This window comes from Chiloscyllium plagiosum, chromosome 29 (genome assembly GCF_004010195.1).
Source record: "Chiloscyllium plagiosum isolate BGI_BamShark_2017 chromosome 29, ASM401019v2, whole genome shotgun sequence".
NCBI classification, from domain to species: Eukaryota; Metazoa; Chordata; class Chondrichthyes; order Orectolobiformes; family Hemiscylliidae; genus Chiloscyllium; species Chiloscyllium plagiosum.
The window spans coordinates 1,373,817-1,395,433 of record NC_057738.1 but is presented as its reverse complement, the minus strand read 5'-3'; the positions used below and the strand labels follow the sequence as shown (position 1 = coordinate 1,395,433).

The following is a 21,617-nucleotide window of genomic DNA, read 5'->3' as shown; positions in this document are numbered from 1 at the left end:
CAGTATTCCAAATGTTGCGTAACTATCCAGTTCTTTAAAGCTGCAACATGACTTACCAATTTTTAAACTCTATGCCCTGACCAATGAAGGCAAGCATGACATATACCTTCTTGACCACCATGTCCACTTGTGTTGCCACTTTCAGGGAATTGTGGACCTGTGTGCATAGATTGCTCTGTATGTTGATGCTGTTAAGGGTTCTGCCAAATACTGTATACTTTTCTCCTGAATTTAATCTTCCAAACTGCATCATTTCGCACTTGTTTGGATTAAACTCCATCTGCCATTTGTCCACCCAAGTCTCTAGCCTATCTGTATCCTGCTGTACCATCTGGAAATCCTCCTCAGTATCCATACTCCCCCACGGTGCTGTGAAGCAGCAGTGTTAACCACTGTGCTGCCCATGTCCTTCTCCTTTGTGAATACCCATGCAAAGGATTAAGGATATCACCCACTTCCTCTGGTTCCGGGCATAAATTTCCTCCTTTGTCCTTGAATGGACCTACCCTTTCCTTGGCTCCTTCTTGCTCCTTAGCATGTGCATAAAATGTTTAGGGGTTTTCTTTAATCCTGTTTGCTAAAGAAGTTTGATGGCTTCTTTAGCCTTCCTAATTCCTTCTTTGCATTCTTTCCTGGTATCTTTGTATTCTTCATGGGTTTTGTCGGTCTTTGCTTTCCTAAAACTTACATATGCCTCCTTTTCCCTTTTGACAAAGCTCTTAATGTCTCTCATCATCCAAGGTTCCTGAATCTTCCCATCCTTATTCTTCATATTCACTGGAACATGGTGGTCCTGAAGTGTATTCAATTGCCCTTAAAATGTCCATATATGCCAGATGTGGCTTTACCCTCAAACAGCTACCACCAATCTGTATTCCCCAGTTGCTGCCTAATATTGTGGTAGTTAGCCGTCCCCAATGTAATACTTTCACCCAAAGGCTATTCTTGTCCTTATCCATAAATAACTTAGAACATATCAAAGAGTCATTCTTCCAATATTGCTGTATCTCTTGATTTTTCAGAAATACTGTATTCGAAATCTGAGCCCAAGATTTAAAATTAAATACACATACCTTTTGATGGCCACCAATTCTCCAGACTCATTGCTCTTTCCCATAAGCACACTGCCATAGGTGCCATCTCCCAACTGTTTCAGAGTTGTGTATCGATTCATTTCAAAAAATTATGGACAGTTCAGCATTCAAAAGACATGTAAAATGTGCCTTCATCCGTTTGATTCACTTATTTAAAAAAAGAATGACCACAAAACTGATTTTAATAGTCATCTGATATTGCTCTTAGCTCTGAAATAAGTCATCTTCCTTGGATAGGTGGTTGATTTTTCTTTCCTCAATGCATAGACATAGTACGATGGTATTCTGTTACTTGTAACTGATACACTGCAAGTCTGTTAGAAAAACAAAATAAAACACATTTAATTAGTACAAATTACATTTTTAAAATGTTTTAATAGTTTCCAAAAGGCATTATATTCAATAATGTACAAACGTGTTTTCATCTTGCACTCACATCCTGCCAAATTTTCAATGGGCTTGGGTGAATGTGATAGATAACTGTTTGAAAATACAGTCTACCTTCACCTTCTTACAACTCCACCACTCAATTTCCTTGTGGCTTTATATGGTAGAGCTGGATTTGTCCACAATTACATGAATACAAATCTGGGAAAGACAGGGTTGGATTAGGAATAGTCAGCATGATTTTGTGTGTGGGAGAATACGCCTCAGAAATTTGTTCGAGTTCTTTGATGAAATTACCAGGAAAATTGACGAGGCAGGGCAATAAACATAGTCTATATGGATTTCAGTAAGGCCTTTGATAAGGTTCCATATAGGAGGCCTCTCTGGAAGGTTAAATTGAATGGAATCCAGGAGGAGCTAGCAAATTGGATACAGAATTTACTTGATGGTAGGAAGCCGAGGATAATAGCGGAAGGATTCTTGTCAGACTGGAGGCCTGTGACTAGTTAGGTGCCCCAGGGCTCGGTGCTGGGTCCATTGCTGTTTGTTATCTATATTAATTATATGGATGAGAAGGTGCAGGGCATGATGAGTAAGTTTGAAAATGACACTAAAATAAGACAAAGTTAAAAATCACACAACACCAGGGTTATAGAGTCCAACAGATTTATTTTGAATGACAAGCTTTTGCAGCAGTACTTCGAAAGCTTGAACTTGCAAATAAACCTCTTGGACTATAACCTGGCGTTTGCAATTTTTAAACTTTGTCCACCCCAGTCCAACACCGACACCTCCACATCATGACTAAAATAGGAGGTATCGTGGATAGTGAGGAAATTTATCAGAAATTGCAGCAGGACCTTGATCAGCTGGGGAAGTGGGCCGAGAAATGGCAAATGGAGTTTAATATAAATAAGTGTGAGGTCTTTCTTTTTGGAGAGTCAAATTAAGATAGGAGTTTCATGGTGAATGGTAGGTCCTTAAGGAGTGTAGTAGAACAGAGGAGTCTTGGAGTTCAGGTGCACTGTTCTCTGAAAGTGGGTCTCAGGTAGACAGGGCAGTGAAGAAGGCTTTTGGTACACTGGCCTTCATCATTCAGGGCATTGAGTATACAAGTTGGGAAGTTATGTTGCAGTTATACAAAACGTCTGTGAGGCCGCACTTGGAGTATTGTGTTCAGTTTTGGTCACCTTGCTATCGGAAGGATATTATTAAACTGGAAAGAGTGCAGAAGAAATTTACAAGGATGTTGCCAGGGCTCAATAGTCTGAGTTGTAGGAAGAGGTTGGACAAGCTAGGATTCTTTTCTTCAGAGCATAAAAGACTGAGTGGGGATCTTATATAAGTGTTTAAGATCATGGGATGCCTGGTGAATACAGTCAGTCTGTTTCCCTGGGGTTGGGGAATCAAGGACTAGAAAGCATCAGTTTAAGGTTAGAGGAGAAAGAATAAATGGGAACCTGAGGGGCAACCTTTTCACACAGAGGGGTACGCATATGGAATGAGCTGCCAGCGGAAGTGATTAAGGCTGGTACATTAATAACATTTAAAAGGCATTGGGACAAATACATGGATAGGAAAGGATTAGAAGGATATGGGCCAAGTGCAGGGACACTGATGGACATTTTGGTCGGCATGGTGGTGTGGACCAGTTTGGGCTAAAGAGCTTCTCCATGCTGTCTCCAGACTCTATGATCGATGTCCTGTCATTTTGTGCAATGTATGATCTTTAAATACTGCACAATAGTGACCCAAACATTTAATATCCACTGGTGACAGTGGGGTCCAGGAGTCCAATGTTTTTCTGACAATAGTGGGGGCATGAAATTGTTTCATTACCCGTACCTGTGTAAGGATTTACAGTTATGGGCCTTGAATGCATAAAATAAATAAATGTAATGGTTGTACACTGTCAGATGCGCAACTCCAATATGACATGGATTTCTGACTGCCTTCCAAAAATGCAATGAAATGGCTTAAAAAATTCCCTCATGTATCCTACGTTGTTAATTCAAACCTCACTCAGAAATGTGATCTTCAATTATATGCAACCTTGTCAGTTCTGTGTACTTCTCAGACATTATGGATGGCATGAAATAGGAGTTTTATGCTTTGAGATAAGAGCAGTGGCTTGGAACTTCTCAGCAGCAATATTGGTCAGATTGCAGGTACAGTCAAAACTTCCTCTGACTCATTGGTGCTGCGCATTTTCATCCTCAGCTTTCATAAGAATAAGCAGCACAACATTTCTCAGGGAACTCTGCTAGACGGGAGCATATCCAGGAAAGACATGTCCACATTTTATAGCACAAGCTGCGAATGTTAAGTTTAAAGCTCTAGTTTTAATATTGGTGAATGGATGAATGAATAGGTAGCTAATACAAATCAGATGTGGGCGGCACGGTGGCACAGTGGTTAGCACTGCTGCCTCGCAGCGCCAGAGACCCGGGTTCAATTCCCGCCTCAGGCGACTGACTGTGTGGAGTTTGCACGTTCTCCCCGTGTCTGCGTGGGTTTCCTCCGGGTGCTCTGGTTTCCTCCCACAGTCCAAAGATGTGCAGGTCAGGTGAATTGGCCATGCTAAATTGTCCGTAGTGTTAGGTAAGGGGTAAATGTAGGGGTAGGGGTGGGTTACGCTTCGGCAGGTCGGTGTGGACTTGTTGGGCCGAAGGGCCTGTTTCCACACTGTAAAGTAATCTAATCTAATCTAGATGGATTGATGTGAGTTAATGAGCTGGCTTGGTAGTAAGTGAAGTGGGGCTAGGTCAGTGACTTGGTAGATGAAAAAGTTTGTGGGGAGGGTTGAGAGCAGTGGGTACATAAGTGGATCAGGCTGTGGAGTTAATTGGGTGATCCAGGGTGATATTTGGAGTTTGCCAGGAGGCTGGGGGCAATATTCAGGTCATTGTGGCTGGGATGTTATCAGGTCTGGTCAGCGGGTGGGGGAATAGTTTGGTGGTCGGGAATAGTCATGTTGGTGGAGTTAATCAGGTCTAGTTGGGGGGGTGTGTGGGGGAGTGGTAATTGAGTAGTCACTAGAGTGCATCAGGTCTAGGTGGTAGCAAGGTGAGCTAGGAGTAGTAGGCGGATCTAGTTGGGGAGATGGCTGGGTCATTAAGAGTAGTCAGTTTGGAGAGATAGTCAGGTCTTGGCCAGAAGAAATTAGGGTTTGTGGGCTAGTCAAGCAGGTGGGGTTAGCTAGTGATAGGGTGTGATGGTTGCATTGTGGGGGCTAGTCAGTGAGCAGCGGGTAGTCATAGAGATCTACAGCAATGAAAAATGCCCTTCAGCCCATTGAGTTGCTGGTGGTTAAAACAACCACTAATTATTCTCATCCCATTTTCCAGCACTGCTGGTCCATAACAGTGGCATTGCAAGTGCACATCTAAATAATTTTGATGTGTTAATGAGAGTTTCCGCCTTTATCTCACTTACAGGCAGTAAGTTCCATATTCCCACCACCCTTTAGAGGAAAAGATTTTTCCTCACATCCCCAATAAATCTCTTGCCCACTACTTTAAATCCATGCTCTCTGGTCATTGAACTCTTACTAAGGGGAAAAGTTCCTTCCTGTCTACTCTACCCACGCCCTCATAATTTCATACATTTCAATCATGTACCCCCTCAGTTTCCTCTGCTTCAAGCAAAACAACACCAGTCTATCCAATCTCTCTTCCAACCTAAAAGTCTCCAGTGCAGGCAGCATCCGGGTTAATGTCCTCTGCATCCTCTCCAAAGGAATCACATTCTTTCCTGGCTTATGGGGCTGATGTGTACTTCCCTAGGTATTAATCTTCGAGGAGAAAGTGAGGGCTGCAGATGCTGGAGATCAGAGCTGAAAATGTGTTGCTGGAAAAGCGCAGCAAGTCAGGCAGCATCCAAGGAACAGGAGAATCGACGTTTCGGGCATAAACCCGAAGAAGGGCTTATGCCCGAAACGTCAATTCTCCTGTTCCTTGGATGCTGCCTGACCTGCTGCGCTTTTCCAGCAACACATTTTCAGCTTCCCTAGGTATTAGACTAGGTTTTAGTCAGACTAATATTTCCTGGGTCACTATTTAGCAAAGTATCATAGATCTGTTCAAAGTCTCCAAATCTGCATTAGATTTGGAGACATTTACAGAGGGTTCTATAGAACAGAGTAAATAGAAACTTCCTAGGCAAATACAACATAGATGTACTAGATACTGGAAGGTTAGCCCCAGAATTTGGGATCAAAACCACATATTTATTTATTTGACATAATTATGTAAAATTTTGAACAAAAATTATGTCGGGGAATTGTAAACAAAAGTGACCATTCATTTGTAAATGTAGTTTTGAAATTAGCCCAATGATGATCATCTTCAAGTGTACTTTATGATCTGTAGTGAAGTACTTTGTTTTTACTCTTTTATGGGATGTGGATGTTACTGCTTTTATTGTCCATCCATAACTACTTTTGAGAAGGAAGTGGTGAGTTACCTTCTTGAACTGCTGGAGTCTATCTGGTGCATGTGTGCTTCTATGCTACTTTAAATGAGTGGAATTATTAGATCTTGGGTGCATAGAAACATTAGTTTTGTTTTGATTAACTCTGTTTACTTTCTATTAATGTGGACCTATTAACTCTGGACCAATACACATGTACAAAATCCAGCAACATCAAATTGAGTTATTCATATGGGTTTCATCCAAGGCCACTTTGGTGATTTTGTCTATGTCAAGAGAAGCAAAGGGGTACAACAATGTTTCACAAACTATTTTCCAATATGACTCCTTTTAATTCACCTTATCAAAAAAAATGTTGGCCTTGCCAATGATACCTGCATCAAACAAACAATTTTTTTTATTTACATGATATTTAAAATCTCTAAGATTAATGGGATCCCAAATACCAGCAAAAAACAAACAGCAATAAAGCAGCATAGTAAGATTCAAAATAAAACTAATTTTTGAATGTACATTCATATAAAATGATAAGTTATGAATATGAAACTCTACTATTAAATATTATTTCATGCACTCATGTAGGTATGAGCCAAACTCTCTCTCCCTCAAGCACACACACATTATATGATCTTCGAAGCAGAACAAATACATAGTCCAAAATTCATCTCAGAATGAAGCACAGAAGCATCTCAAAGTTTAAGATGATCTGGTTCAGCTTAAGAAAGTTGCTTATCAACAGAAACAGTTGTGAGGAGTTTACATTTACCGAGGACCAAAGACAATTCTCCCAAATTCTTACAAAGGGGAACCAGTGCTGGAACATGATGAACGGTTGCAGAGTGTTAATATGCAGAGAGATCTAGGTGCCCTAATGCATGACTCACAAAAGGTTAGAATGCAGATACTTCACGTAATTCATAATAAAGTGTTCTCATCTATTATTAGGAGATTTTAATACAAAAGTAAGGACAAACAAGGCAAGGAATACATTAGGAATTTGTAGGACCCTGGGAAGCATCGAGGATTACAGGGTCCTTGGTGTACATGTGCACCAGTGTCTTAAGGTACCAGGATATCTAGATAAAGTGGTTAAGAAGATATATGATATACTTGCTTTAACTAATTGAGGCACAGAGTTTAAGAGCCGGGGAGGTTATGTTGAAATTGTATAAAATGGTGGTGAGGCCACAGCCAGAGTATTCTATGCAGTCTTGAAATCAACATCACAGCATGTGATTGTGCTGGAGGGGATGCCAACTAGCCACAAAACAACATGACCCTCTCTCACTGGTATCCTTACATACAGATGAGGAAGGACACCACTTCGGCTGGGACAACACATCCATCCTGGGACAAGCCAAACAGAGACACGCACGAGAATTCCTAGAAGCATGGCATTCCAACTGGAACTCTATCAACAGACACATTGAATTAGACCCCATCTACCATCCCGAGAAAAAGAACAGGAAAATGACATCACCACAGGAAATGACATCACCGACCCAAAGAAATCCAAACATATAAATAGAAAGCAGGAATCATGTACAGTGCTTCTCCTGAGGCCCACTGAAGATGTTACCTAGTAGGGTGATGAAACGTCTGGAAATGAACCCTCCAACTCAGCGAGCAAACCAGTTTTACCAGATGTTACTGAAAACAAAAAATGCTGGAGATCGCAGCAGGTCAGGCAGCATCCATTGAGTGAGAGCAAGCTAATGTTTCGAGTCTTAGACGTGGACAGGAGCAATAGTGGGGTGGAGGTGGTGTTGGAGTGCTGGAGGAAAAAGGGTGCTGATAGTGCCGATTAAGTGAAAATGACAGAACAATGGTGTGTATAACTGTCAGACAGTCCCACTGAAGTGAGGGCAAGGGGAGGGAAGACATGGTGACAGAGAATGTAACAAGCAAAGCTAAAAGAAAGGGAAGGGAACGAGTTCACAATTTGAAAGTATTGAACTCAATATTGAACCCAGAAGATTGTAAAGTGCCTAGTTTGAAGAGCTTGCTCCTCTAGTTTTCACTCTGATACACTGGAGCATTGCAGCATACTGAGGACAGACAAGTGGGCAACCTGCTCTCATACCCACTTGTCTGTCCCCAGCATGCTGAGATGTCACAATCTCAGGAAGAGGCATCAGCTTTAGAACAGACATGAGAAATTTCTTCACTCAGAGCAACCATTCTTAAACTATAGGTTGAAACTCTTTGGGATTGCAGAAACAGTGAATGGGGTCACATGTTTCTTCTCTGAGATTATGAACGAAGGCCCAGGTGAATTCTAGCCTTGCCAGTTCCTTGGTCTCAAACTCTCTCTTTGAGTCATTTCATTATGATCTGCACTTTGCTGCATTATTGAAGTGCTATAGGGTAGTCTATGGAAAATATTTCATTCTTCTCCCATTGAATCTATCTATCTATCTATCTATCTATCTATCTATTGCATCTGATCACAGCATTTTTCTCAAGACCATTTGAAAATGTCACTTCCTGAGCTACAGCCATATACTGTCTCAGGCTGTCAGAGCTTCTGTGCATCCTCACTGGCTGCTACTGTCTGCGTGCGTTTAGAGGGGAGAAAGGCTGATTGCTAAATTTATGAATGTGGTGGGAGGGGGGAAGAATGGAGAATGAGAGTCTGAGATCCTCAGTAAAAAAAAATGAAACATTTATTTGCTTCATTTCAGAGTAAAATCAATTAACCTTGATATGTTGCCGTTATGAATCAATAATAATGAATGTAAATGTGAATGTTAATAGTATTCAACATTTCTTGGCCAAAGTCCATGAAATAAAGTATACAGATAAAGATTGATTAGTGAGAGGTGAGGTATAATTGACTGCTCGTGACATCAATTCTGCATCAGTTCTGTGCCAACTTGTCTACACAAATCCCATTTTCTAGTACTTGGTCCACAGCCTCGAGTGTTATGAAATTTCAAGAGTGTGGCATTAAGGAACTCCAGCAAAACTAGAATCAATGAGAATAAGGGGGGAAACCTCAGTTGGAGTCATACCTGGTACAAAGGAACTTGGTTGTGGTGGTTGGAGGTTAATACCTCCACAGGAGTTCGTCAGTGTTCTTGGCCAAACCATCTCCATCAAGAGAAAATCTAATCTCTGCCCATTGATATTCAATGGCATCGTCATCACTGAATTCCCCACCATCAATATCCTGGGGGTTACCATTGACCAAAAATATAACTGGACCAGTCATATAGCTACAACAGCAGGTCAGAGGCTAGGAATTTTGTAGCGAGTACCTTATCTTCTGATTCCCCAAAGCCATTTACAAGATTCAAGACAAAAGTGTGATGGAATACTTCCACATGCCTGATAACTGTAACTCCAACAACATTCAAGATACTCAACTCCAACCAGGACAAGGTAGTGTGTTTGATTGGTACCCATCCACAAACATTCAATGCCTTCACCACAGACAGTCAGTATTAGGAGAGTGAACCATCTACAAGACGGCCTGCTTGTACAATTCACCAAGGCTCTTTAGATGGCATGTTCCAAACCCACGACTACCATCATCTACAAGGACAAGGCAGCAATATGTGGAAACATGTCACCTGCAAGTTCCCCTTTAAGCTACTCACCTTCAGATTTGGGAATACATTGCCATTCCTTCAACATTGGGGTCAAAATCCTGGAAGTCCCACCCTGATTCACAACTGCACTGACGTGGTTCCAGAAGGTAGCTCACTACCACCTTCTCAAGGGCAATCAGAGATGGATGATAAATGCTAGCCAATGTCCTGTGAATGAATAAAGTACACACATATAAGACATTTACACAAAGTAGTTTAGAAAATCAGACATTCATAGAGTCATACAGACAGAAAAGGCCAAATGGTCTATCAGTTCTATGCCAACTTGTCTATACTAATCCCATTTTCTAGTACTTGGCCCACAGCCTTGAGTGTTATGAAATTTCAAGAGTTCATCTCATGTACATTTTGAAGATTGTGAAGTTTCCTGCCTTTACTACCCTCTCAGACAATGCATTCCAGATTCCCACCATCCTCTGGATGAAAAGACTTTTCCACATATCCCCTCTAAACTTTCTGCCTTTTACCTTAAAATTATGACCCCTTGTTATTGACCCTTCAACTAAGACCCTTCCTATCCACAGGTCCATATCCCTCATAATCTTAAACATCTCAATCAGGTCCCTTGTCAGCTTTCTCTACTCTAAAGAAAACAACCTGACGTTATCCAGCCTCTCTTCACTGGTAACATACTCCAAACCTGGTAACATTCTGGTGAATCTGCTCTGCACTCTCTTCCAATGCATTCACAGTTTCCATAGGGCAGTCACCAGAATTGCATACAGTTCTCCAGCTTGGTCACATAATGGCACTGCTCTTATAATCTATGCCACGAATTAAAAAAGCAAGTGTCCCATATGGCTTCTGAACCACCCTATTAATCAGTCCTACTGTCTTCAGGGATCTCAACTGTGTCATTTTTGTTTTATTCATTTATGGGATAAGGGTGTGATTTTACTGGCCAGGCCAGCATTTATTGCCCATCCCAATTGCCCAGAGGGTTGTTTAAGAGTCAATAATACTGCAGTGGATCTGGGGTCACATGTAGGCCATACCAGATAAGGGTGGCAGTTTTCTTCTTAAAGGCCATTAGTGAAGCAGATGGATTTTTCCAACAATCAACAATGAATTCATGGTCATGATTAGACTCCAAATTCCAGATTTTTTTTATAGAATTCAAATTCCACCATCTGCCATGGCAGGATTTAAATAGATCTCTGGATTAATAGTCTAGTGATAATACCATCATCTCCTCGTACGTTTATATTTCTTTCATCACAAACAATAAGGGATCCAGCACTGATCCCTGTGATATGCTACTGGACACCAGCCTACTGTCACACAATCAGTCTTCTACCACCACCCTCTGCTACCACTAAGCCAGTTTTTGATCTATCTTGCCAACAAACATAATTGGACTCTCAGGTGCAGGATCTTGGAAAGAAAACAACATAGATTTGAATTTCATGACAGAATTAAGATTCCAGCAGAAATTGTTCAAGACTTTTTTGGAAGCGTCTCTGGTAATTTTGAAGGTCATGACTAAAGTTAAACTAGCAGAGTTAGCCAGCAGACTGAAAATAAACTCGCTGGAGTGAGGTGAGAGCAGTTTGGTTAAATGGAAATACCAGGGAAACCAGGTAGTCAAGTCAGTACAAGTGATTAGAACGTAGAACATAGAACAGTACAGATCCTTCAGCCGACGATGCTATATCAAGTGAGAAAATGCTAGAAAATCTCAGCAGGTCTGGCAGCATTTGTAAGGAGAGAAAAGAGCTGACGTTTCGACTCTAACTGTTAGACTTGAAACGTCAGCTCTTTTCTCTCCTTACAGAGCTTTGACAAAGGGTCAGTTAGACTCGAAAAGTCAGCTCTTTTCTTTCCTTACAGGTGCTGCCGGAGCTGCTGAGATTTTCCACCATTTTCTCTTTTGGTTTCAGTAATTTGCTTTTATGCTGTATCAAGCATTTATCTTAATCCAAGGTAAGTCTAACCTGCACAACCCTCAATCTGCTGCCATCCATGTGCTTGTTCAGTACTCGCCTATATAGCCCTAATGTCTCTGACTCTACTACCATCACTGACAGTGCATTCCATGGACCCACCACTCTCTGCGTAAAGAACCTATCTCTGACATCTCCCCAAAACCTTCTTCCAGTCACCTTAAAATTATGACCCTTGTGACAGCCATTTCTGCCCTCGGGAAAAGTCTCTGCCTACTTACTCTATCTATGCCTCTCGTTACCCTGTACACCTTTATCAAGTCACCTCTCTTCTTTCTTCCCTAGACGTGAAAAGCCTAGCTCAATCAACCTCTCTTCTTAAGACAAGCCCTCTTATCCAGGCAGCATCCTGGTAAGTCTCCTCTGTACCCTCTCTAAAGCAAGTGTGTGGTACTGCAAAAGCACAGCAAGTCAGGCACCATCCGAGGAGCAGGAGAATCGACGTTTCGGGCATAAGTCCTTCATCAGGAATTAAAGCCTTCCTGATGAAGGGCTTATGCCTGAAACGTCGATTTGCCTACTCCTTGAATGCTGCCTGACCTGCTGTACTTTTCCAGCACCACACTCTCGACTCTGATCTCTAGCATCTGCAATCCTCACTTTCTCCATATTAGAAGAAAGGTCTAGTCATAATTTGCACTTTGGCCAGGAGATGGTTACGGTTCAGCTCGCTTTGCCAAAATTTGAAGAGAAGGACATAAAAGCAAATGGAGAGGCCAAAGACATATTGGATACTGCCCATACAAAGTAAATTAACTGGTAAAGCACCAAGAGATTAATGCATCTCTGTCAGGGGAATGTTTTAAAGATTATAATAGGATTAAAAGGGCTATTCTAAGCTCATGTGAATGGTTCTTGGAGGTTTCAGAATTTAAGGAAACAGTCTGGGCAAATTTAGGTTACGATTGACAGCATCAATACTGGAATAAATGGCCAGTCAGAGAAAAACACTCTTCAAACATCACTCTCTGGTTCCTGCCACTTAGCCAATTGTGGATCCAACTTACAAGACTTCCTTGGAATCCATGAGCTCTTTGCTATCAGACACCTATGCGAACCTTACCAAAAGCATTGCTGAGGTCCAAGTTGACGACATCAAATGAATTGCAAGAGCCCCGATTTCCTGACTCGCCTCGCTCAACAACCTGGGATATATCTCATCCAGCCCTAGAGATTTATCTACTTTTATGCATGCCAGACACTCAGAACTCCTCTCGGTCTATGCTAATTTCTTTAACTGCATCACAGACCCTTTCCTAATTTCTATACCTACATTGTCCCTTTCACTAGTGAACACAGACCCAAGCCAGTCATTTAGGACCTTAGCTACTCCATCTGCTTCCACACATAAATTACCATTATGGCCTTAATGTACCTGTATAACAACTTAGAATTTTTGATTATTTACCTTAAAATGCTGATGTGGATGCATTTTAACGTTTTTACTCCCTCCAAACCTTTCAGACAATCCCTACCCTAGTTAATGTCAGAAGTTGAAATCCCCTATCACTATTTTATTGCTTTTACATTTCCCATATCTGTTCTTCTATTTCGCTCAAACTGCCAGTGGCCTATAGTACATGCCCAGCAATGTGATTGCCTCTTTTTGGTTTTTAGCTTTGTAGCTGTTACAATAACAGAAAAGCCAGTAAGTGAATTCAGTTGTTAACAAAGAAATATAATAAAGGCAGAAGAGAGCTTTACAGGGTTTTTATCAAAGGGGAAAGTGACTCTTTTTCTTCAAGTGAGGTAGCAAAATCCATAACCACATGAAGGGATAAGGGGCAACACATGCTTAGAACAAAAAACAGTACAGTACAGGAAGAGGCCCTTCTGCCCAGCAAGACTGCCCCAACATGATGACTTTCTAAACTAAAAATCATTTTCCTTCGCATAGTCCATACTATATGCTCTGCCTGGTCATATATATCTGTCAAGATGCCTCTTAAATGTTTTGATTGCCTCCATCATCTCCTCTGGTAGCACATTCTGGGCACTTACCATCCTCTGCATGAAAATCATGCGTCTCACCACGAGGCCATTACCTTATGTTTGCTTTCTTTGTCTTTTTGTCTAAGTTGACAAATTTCACTTGTCATTCAGGAACATGCTGGTCCAAAACTCTACTCAACTGACCTTTAAGTGTTCCCACATGCCAGATGTGGATTTGGGCTCAAACAACTGCCTCCAGACCTCCCTAATACTGTGCTAGTTAGCTTATCCTCAGATTAGTACTTTCACCTGAGGACTACTCTTATCCTTATCTATAAGTGACTTAAAACTTACAGAACCATGGCCACTATTTCCAAAATGCTTCCTCACTTAAACTTCAATCACCTGGCTAAGCTCATTCCCCAATGTTAGGTCTAGCATGGTCCCTTCCCTAGTTAAACTATTTACATATTGTTTAAAAAAAAGCATCCTGGATGGACCTAACATCTTCTCCCCATCCAAGCTCCTAGTACCAAGCCAGTCCACATCAATAATGAGGAAATTGAAATTACCCAGAACAACAATTCTGTTATAGAGTCATAGAGATGTACAGCATGGAAACAGGCCCTTTGGTCCAAATCCTCCATGCTGACCAGATATTCTAAATTAAACTATTCCCATTTGCCAGCACTTGGCCCATATCCCTCTAAAGTTTTCCTATTCATGTACCAATTCAGATGTCTTTTAAAATATTGCAATCGTACCAGCCTCCACCACTTCCTCTGGCAGCTCATTCCATGCACACACCACTCTTTGCATGAAAAAGTTGCCCCTTAGGTCCCTTTTAAATCTTTCCCCTCTCACCCTAAACTTATGCCCTCTAGTTCTGGACTCCCCCATGCCAGGGAAAAAAACCTTGTCTATTTAAACTATCCAAGCCCCTCATGATTTGATAAAGTCATTCCTCAGCCTCCGCACTCCAGGGAAAACAGCCCCAGCCTATTCAGCCTCTCCCTACAGCTCAAACCCTCCAACCCTGGCAACATCCTTGTAAATCTTTTCCGAACCCTTTCAAGTTTCACAACACCATTCCTATAGAAGAGAGACCCAAATTGCACACAATGTTCCAAAAGTGGCCTAAGCAATGTCCTGTAAAACGGCAACATGACTTCCCAACTCCTATACTCAATGCTCTGAACAATAAAGGGAAACATATCAAACACCTTCTTCACTATCCTATCTACCTGCAACTCTACTTTCAAAGAACTATGAATCTATACTCTAAGGTCTGTTTGTTCAACTACACTCACAAGGGCCTTAACATCGTATGTAAAAGACCTGTTCTGATTTGTCTTTCCAAAATGCAGCACTTCAAATTTATCTAAACCTATTTAAACTTCATCTGCAACTCTTCGGCCTATTGGCCCCTCTGATCAAGATCCCGTTGTCCTCTGAGGTAACCTTCTTCACTGTCCACTACTGTTTTGTAGTCGTCATTACTAAAATAATCCCCCCCACTGCCACCTCAACCACCTGATCAGCTTCATTGTTCAGAAATGGATCAAGCACTGCATCATCCCATGTTGACCTTCTGCATGTTAACATAAAATAATTCTCCGGAATATATTTCGAGAAATCTGCCATCTCTAAACCCTTTGCACATTGACGATTCGGATTAAAGTTGGAGAAGTTAAAATCTCCTAAAATAATTACTCTATTACTATTAATAAACACCTAGTCTATTTTCTACATGTCTGCTCCTCTATTGCCTGATGACTGTTTAGGGCCGATAATACACTCCCAGCAATGTGACTTCCCCTTTTTATTTCTAAACTCCAACATAAAGCTTCATTTGAAGACGAACACATTTTCTCTCCTACCTGTAGTAATTAGCTCCTTAATTAATTAATGCAACACTATATCCTCTTTTACCCCCTCCCCCTTCTCACCTGAAGATCCTACATTTGGAATGCTGAGCTGCCGGCCCTGTCTCTACTTCAGCCAAGTATCTGTGACTGCAACAATATCACAATTCCACATATCAATGTGGAATTAACTCATCTGTCCTACTAATAATACTCCCAGCATTAAAGTAGAGGCCATCCAGCCTCTCCTTACTCCCTTGAATCTCAACATGGCTGAATTTTCTTTGTCTTGACCCCTCTACTATATTAAGCAGAGTCCCTATTGTATTAATATTGTGTACCCCTTCTCCCATAGAATTAATTTAACCACCTCCCAACAGCATTAACGAAACAAACTTACGTGCAAGGATGTTGGTCCCATTCTGATTTAAATGTAGACCATCTTGTTTGTATGTGTCTGACCTTTCCCAGAAATGATCCCAGTCATTCAAGTATCTAAACCCTCCATAAACTCGAGCCACACGTTCATCTACCCTGTTCCGTTATTTCTGTATGCACCAGCACATGACACCAACAGTAACTTTGAGATTGCAATTTATAGGTCTGCTTTTTAATCTACTGCCTAACTCCCTGAATCTTTGATGCAAGACTTCATCTGTCATTCTCTCTATATTGTTGGTACCAATGTTTACCAAGACCTCAGATTTATCTCACTCTATCAAGTCTCTATCAAGTTACCTACCACTATCCGGCTTGAACTTTTCTTCCTCACCCCTTGTATAGCTGAGTCACCATTGAGCTGTGAATTTTGTCCTTACCATGCTTCCCACTGGAACCCTCATTATCATCATTTTTCAACATAGAAGAATGAGTAGATGCCCTTTGGGGCTTTCCTGTCAGCCTACCCAGCTACCTTCCTCTGCCTGGTGGTCTCCCATTACAGCTTTGACTGCAGCTGCTTAGTCTGCAGGATGACCACCTCAGCAAAATGACTACCCATGTAGCCTCCAGCTTCGCAGATGCACTTCAGCCAATTTCCAAGTCTCAGTGTTCAAGGTATTTGAACTGGCAGTACTTGCTACTGATGTGGTCATCAAGACTGCCAGAAACATCTTGGAACTCACATGCTGCAGATGGTACAACAAACTGTCTAGGGCCTCGAACATATTCAGTTAAATCCGATTCATCTTACATTTAAGGTTACTGGAAAGAAAGTGTTTCGACCCTACATGCAAACGGTTAAAAATGAATTATGAAAACTATGTAAAATGGTATATACAAAAATGTATACATCACAATAGAATACAAAATAGTAAAGAATAATAAAAAAGTCAGAAGATGTAGTAAAAAGAGAAATTCTTACCTATCAATCACTTTCCAATTCCATTTAATATTATATGCTATCGAAACATAAACTTTATAAACTACTCTGCTGCTATTGTTTTTGTCAGCATCCAGTATCACATTAACATTTAAGTGTTAAAATTGAGTCACAATGGAACATAATTTTTGAAAATGATGGTCTAGTGATATTATTGCTAGCCTATTAATTCAGAAACCTAGATAATATTCTGGGGACCTAGGTTCAAATCCTGCAATGGCAAACAGTAGAATTTGATTTCAATAAAAATCTGCAATTAAGACTCATAACCATGAAATCATTGTTAATTGTTGAAAACATCCATCTGGTTCACTGTGTCCTTTAGAACAAAGAAAAGAACAAAATTACACGGACAGACTATTTGGCCCTCCAAGCCTGCCACATCCTCTATCTAAACCTGTCGCTTACTTTCTAAGGATCTGCATCCCTCTGCCCCCTGCCCATTCATGTAATCTATCTAGATACACCTTAAATGATGCTATCATGTCCGCCTCTACCACCGCTGGCAATGCGTTCCAAGCACCCACCACCCTCTGCATAAAGAACTTTCCACGCTTAGGGGAATCCCTTTAGGGATTGAAATTTGCCATCCTTACCTGGTCTGGCCTACAAATAATCCACAATTATATGACTGACGCTTAACTGCCTGCTGGACTATTAAGGATGGGAAATAAATGCTGACCCAGTCAGTGGTGCCCACATTCTAAAAGTGAGAAAACAAAAAGCACTGACCCAGAGGGCTGTGAACACTGTGTTGAACATATTCAAGACAGAGGAGAAAGTGAGGACCACAGATGCTGGAGATCAGAGTTGAAGAGTGTGGTGCCAGAAAAGCACATCCCATAGGCAGCATCTGAGAAGCACAGAATCGACAATTCAGGCATAAGTTCTTCATGATGCTGCCTGACTGGCTGTGCTTTTCCAGCACCACACTCTTCGATCATATTCAAGAAAGATTTTTACATTGAATACATCACATTATATGGGAATATGACAGAATTTTAACAGCAAAAAAGGAAGCCTTTCAGCCCACCTTATCTGCACCTGCTCTCTAAATAAACGATTCATTTTATATCAATCCATTATGTTCTTCCTGTAACCCTGCATATTCTTCCTTTCAGATAACAAATTCCCTTTTGAATGCCTCAACTGAAGCTGCCTCTAGTACATTCTTAGGTAGTACATTCCAAATCTTAAACCACTTGTCATCTGACAAAGTTTTTCCTTATGTCACCATTGCTTTTCCCAGCTGAGCAATGGAATTTGAATTGCTCCATAACTGGAAACAGTTTTGCTCCATTATCTCTGTCAAGAACTCTCATGATTTTGAATGCCCATATCATAACTTCTCAGAGCCTTCTCTTCACCAAGGATAATAATCCCAACTTCACCAATATATCTTTGGAACTGAAGTTCCTGATTCTTGGAATAATATGTGTGAATCATTTCAGCACCATCTCCAGACATACAGTTATAGAATTGTACAGGACTGAAACAGACCCTTTGGTCCAACTTGTTTATGCGGATCAGATATCCTAAATTAATCTCATCTCATTTGCCTACATTTGGCCAATATCCCTCTAAACCCTTCCTATCCATTTAACCAACCAAATGCCTTTTAAATGTTGTAATTAAACCAGACTCCACCACCTCCACTGGCAGCTTATTCCATCATCTGCATGAAAACATTGCTCCTTAGGTCCCTTTTAAATCTTTACCCTCTCATCCTAAACCTCTGCTTTCTATTTTTGAACTCTCTGAGTCTGGGAATAAGACCTTGACCATTCACCCTATTGACGCCCCTCATGATTTTCTAAACTTCCATAAGGTCGGCCTCAGCCTCTGATCCACCAGGGAAAATACCTCTAGCTTATTCAGCTTGCCCTTATAGCTCAAACCCTTCAACCCTAGCAACACACTTGAAAATCTTTTCTGAACCCTTTCACAACACCTTTCCTATAGCAGGGAGACTAGAACTGAATGGAGTATTCCAAAAGTGAACTAATGTCCTGTACAGCTACAACTTGACCTCCCAACTCCTATACTGATTGTACTGACCAATAAAGGCAAGCGTACCAAACATATTCGTCACCATCCTGTCTCCCTGCACCTCCACTTTCAAGGAACAAAAACCTGCAACCTAATGTCTCTTTATTCGGCAACACACCCCAGGACGTTACCATTAAGTGTATAACTCCTGCCCTGATTTGCCCTATCAAAATGCAATACCTCACAATTATCTAAATTAAACTCCATCATTCAGCCCTCGGCCCATTTGCCGATCTGATCAAGATCCAGTTGTACTCCTAGATAATCTTTTCACTGTCCACTACACCACCAATTTTGATGTCATCTGCAAACTTACGAACCATATCTCCTGTTTTCACATCCAAATCATTGATATAGATGACAAAGCAGTGGACCCAGCATCGATCTTTGAGACACACTGCTGGTCACAGGCTCCAATCCAAAAAGCAATTCTCTACCACTATTCAATGCCTTCATGTCTTTGCTAAAGGTTCCTATTGAGTCTGGACCTGTGTTTTATATAGGTTTAAAACATACTTCTTCCTCTTAGTCTCTCAGATATAAAACTAATAAATCAAACTATTAATAACATACTGTCTGCTTTATTAGCCATTCGTTTTAATCTGTCCTGCCAATTCCAATGACTCACGTACATATATCCTCAGGTCTTTCTGCCCTCACACCTGCTTTAGGATTGTCCTCTCTACTTTAGGTTCTCCTCTGATATTTTCCAACCAAAATGAATCTTCTCATATTTCTTTGCATTTCATCTCCTTTGCCACTTGCCCATCCATTCAACAACTTCTCTAAACATTTTGAAGTTTTGCACCACCATCCTCACAATTTAGGAATGCAGGCGATGCAGTGGACATGGCTTTCAGTGAGGCTTTTGACAAGGTCTCACACTGCAGACTGGTTAAGAAGCTAAGCATCCAGGGACAGGGTAATTCCACAAATTGGATTCAAAATTGGCTTAATGGTAGGAAGCAGATGGTGATGTTCAAATTATATGTTTGTGACTGGAGGTCTGTGACCAGTAGCATACCCCATGGTGCGGTGCTGGGTTCCTTGTTCTTTGCTGCTCACAATGTGGTCTCCTGAACACTGGGGAGATGATATGCAGACTAGGTGACTGCTTTGCAGAAGAATCTACTTGGACAGCTTTCAGCACAGGGGAGGCATCCTTGCTAGACTATTAATCCAGAGACTTAGGTAATGATCTGGGGTCTGAGGTCTGGGTTCAAATCCAGGTGAAAGGGCAGATGATGGAATCTAAGAAACAAAAATCTGTACTTAAGAGTCTAATGATAAGCATGACATTGTTGATTGTCAGGAAAAACCCAGGTGGCTCTTAATGTCCTTTAGGAAAGGAAACAGTCGTCCTAACCTGGTCTGACCTACATGTGATTTCAACCAACAGCAGGGATGCGCATTAAATCCTGGTCTAACTAACAACATCTACATTTTGTGAAGGAATAAAAAAAAGCCAATCTATTTTCACCTACTTATGATCTCCTTTATCAGTTTTTTTTTCTCCCCCTTATACTATCATTCACCCTTTTATCTGCCTGTCCTTCTCTCTCTCTGGTCTCTATCTCCACATATCTGCTCACTCATTCCCACCCACCCACATCTTCAGCATTTTTATCATCTTTTCCTAGCTACTATCAGTTCTGAAGAACAGTAACTGGACTTGAAACATTAACTCTGCTTTCTCTCACAGGTGCTGCCTGACCTGCTTTCTGTTTAAGTGTTTCTTCAAGATGTTGTCTGGGCTGGAGCGATTCAGCTATGAAGAGAAATTACATAGTCTTCTCTACTGTAAGGAAAACAAAGTGCAGATCTGATCAAGAGTGTACAAAATTGAGATGCATAGACAGAGTAGAAAGGCAGAAACTTTTCCATTTAAAGGAACAATCACCAGGTGCACGATTTTAAGATATACAGCATAAGGTTGAGAGTTGATTTGAGAGGAAAAAAGTCATCAAGAAAGTTGTGGATATCTGGAACTTATCACCTAAAAGGGTAGTAGAGGCTGGAACCATCAAAGCATTTAAGAACTACTTAATGAACACTTGAATCACAATAACACACAGCTACAGGCCATGTGCTGAGAGATGGGATGTTTGATAACCAGCATAAACTGTGTGGACTGAAGCATCTCATTCCATACTGTAAGAACACTGTATATTAACTTTGCTATTGTTTCCAAGTTTCATATTATCTGCAAAATTTTGAAATTGTTCCTTGTACAACAAGGTCTAGCCATTAATACAAGAGTCCCAGCAGTGATCCAGGTGAAGCCAGGAATACTGCATCAAAATAAAGTTTAAACAATTAAGCTATGGTCATACTGAGTGTCAGAGCTGCATGGGGAGCATAATGGTCCTATTCCTATTTATTACGCTCATAACGCATTTCAAAAATCCCAATTAAATGTAAGGTGTCAGCTATTCGCAAAACTCACCTGAGTTTCTCTGGTAAGTGCTGACGGTCGATGCAGACCCTTTCCTGGTACATCTACTGTTTATTTACATATCCTGACTCTCCTCCCCGTCGCTCCGCCGCTTTCTCCTTGGTAACGCTATAGCCACGCCCTCACGCCATACTGCGCAAACTCCAGCTCTCCACCTCCTGCCGCACGAAGCGGTGGCACAATGCACTGCGCAGACTCAATGGTGACCCCATTCGGAGCGGCAACTGCTCGCCTCGCTCTGTCAAAGCAGCGAATATGTAAACGTGTTGGTATTTGGCTATAGGGTATGCGGTGATGAAGAAGTTGAAAATTACCTCACGACAAGGTATAATCGCGTAATTAAGTTAAAACATTATAGTCAAAGTTTACAATTCAAAGAATCATAGAATCCCTACAACAGGCCTTTCAGCCCATCATCAACGCTCTGAAGAGCATCCCGCCCAAAACCATCAATATCCCCTTAACC

The 21,617-nt window shown here is 41.2% G+C and overlaps 1 protein-coding gene across 1 annotated transcript in view; it reads right to left on the bottom strand.

Moving 5' to 3' along the window:
• The window catches only part of mak (male germ cell-associated kinase), a 230,485-nt gene extending 220,826 nt beyond the window's left edge, over positions 1-9,659 (bottom strand). Inside the window, exons 1-2 of the mRNA XM_043719022.1 lie at positions 9,515-9,659; positions 1,074-1,408 (exon numbers count right to left, since the gene is read on the bottom strand). Coding sequence (XP_043574957.1) covers positions 1,074-1,174 — 101 coding nt within the window. The 5' untranslated portion in view covers positions 1,175-1,408; positions 9,515-9,659. The remainder of the gene's footprint in view (positions 1-1,073; positions 1,409-9,514) is intronic.
• Positions 9,660-21,617: the final 11,958 nt, after the last annotated feature.